Source organism: Triticum aestivum, chromosome 4A (genome assembly GCF_018294505.1).
Source record: "Triticum aestivum cultivar Chinese Spring chromosome 4A, IWGSC CS RefSeq v2.1, whole genome shotgun sequence".
Classification (NCBI taxonomy): Eukaryota; Viridiplantae; Streptophyta; class Magnoliopsida; order Poales; family Poaceae; genus Triticum; species Triticum aestivum.
In genome coordinates, this window is record NC_057803.1 from 146,291,680 (window position 1) to 146,293,171 (window position 1,492).

Sequence of the window (1,492 nt, forward strand, 5' to 3'; positions counted from 1 at the left end):
AAAAACTTTCCTTTTGAACAAGGATAGAGTCAAACTTTGAAAAAAATTGGCTCCTAAAATCTGCCTACATGAACTATCGATCTTCCTCGGCCTGAAAGATAAATTCCGTCATCACCTTTTATTTTATTTAATGGAAGGTGTAGAGTTTTATATAAAGTTGCAAAGCAACAGCTCTTGCACAGTATCCCCTTGCCACCTTTCCTAACGTTCTAGCAATGAACTTGCATCATTTTACAGCTACATTTTCATGCCTTTTGGGAGAGCACAAGCTTTAGCTGAAGGAGTTAAGGGCCTTAAGCTATCCCAAACTGGTAACTTGGGTCCCTTGCCACCTTTCCTAACGTTCTAGCAATGAACTTGCATCATTTTACAGCTACATTTTCATGCCTTTTGGGAGAGCACAAGCTTTAGCTGAAGGAGTTAAGGGTCTTAAGCTATCCCAAACTGGTAACATGGGTCCCCTATGGATCACTGAGCTTCCCAACAATTCCGGTTCTGAAGCTGGGTGAAATCCAAGATCTTGATCTTACAGCTTACTTGGGTTAGTTTGGGTAGAATGATACAAATGTTGCCATTATTTTGCGTAGGTACAAATAGAATTTATGCCCCACAACTGCTTTACCATAGCTTCTTATGATTATGTGATATCTGAAACGACGGCGTTTTTCTCCATGTGCAACCTCTTTCTCTATCAACCACAGCAATCAATATGTATCTATACGAAGACTATAGAGAATCAGAAGTCTGCCCTCTTTAAGATCTCTCTCCTCTCCCGTTCCCACTTCAGTTCAGTGTTAACCACATATATCTGGTCAGTTCACGTATAGTAAAGGATGACCAGAATTTATTTTGCCATTTTTGGAGTTGAGCATCATCTCAATTAATTACATGTTTTGCATCACAAAGATGTTTGAAGAATTTTGTCCTTTTCCATCGCATAATTGATGCTTTTATCAAGCTTTTCAAAATATAGGTGAAGTTTTATTTGCCCCCAAACTAGAATTGAACAAGGGGGAAACTACTATTGTTACATGATCTTGTTACAGAATATGCCAATTGAAAATTCCGCCTAATATATTTAACAGGTTGGTGGACTTGCTAGCAAAGGTCCAAGTTCTTCTGGTCTTCCCAACCTGCAAGCTCATCAAACATCACTCTCTGAGTCATCGAAGTTCTCATCTGGAGCTGTAGGGTCCAGCCTGGGAAGGCCAAATGATGACTATCTAGCTTCTCGTGCATATGTCCCAAAGCTAGAGCAGTACAGTACGCATTATGAATTGGAGAGAAGGATGTACGGTGAACAGTCAGCTAATTTTGGCAGGAGAGATGGCTTCAATGATTTGGATAGAAGATACCCCGATCATATTCCTGGAAGCCATCAGGTATCTCTTTCTCTTTCTGTACTGCCCATTTGTTTTTCTTTTGTTCAGCACCTCTTAGATTTTGACAATGTATAATTATAACTCGCTGGCTTTTACGTAATCTCAGATTC

At 39.7% G+C, this 1,492-nt stretch overlaps 1 protein-coding gene across 2 annotated transcripts in view; it reads left to right on the forward strand.

Moving 5' to 3' along the window:
- Window positions 1–1,492, forward strand: part of LOC123085650 (protein SHORT ROOT IN SALT MEDIUM 1) — a 14,069-nt gene that overhangs the window by 1,695 nt on the left and 10,882 nt on the right. For both annotated transcript variants that reach the window (XM_044507319.1, XM_044507320.1), the window contains exon 4: window positions 1,086–1,382. In XM_044507319.1, coding sequence (XP_044363254.1) covers window positions 1,086–1,382 — 297 coding nt within the window. The remainder of the gene's footprint in view (window positions 1–1,085; window positions 1,383–1,492) is intronic.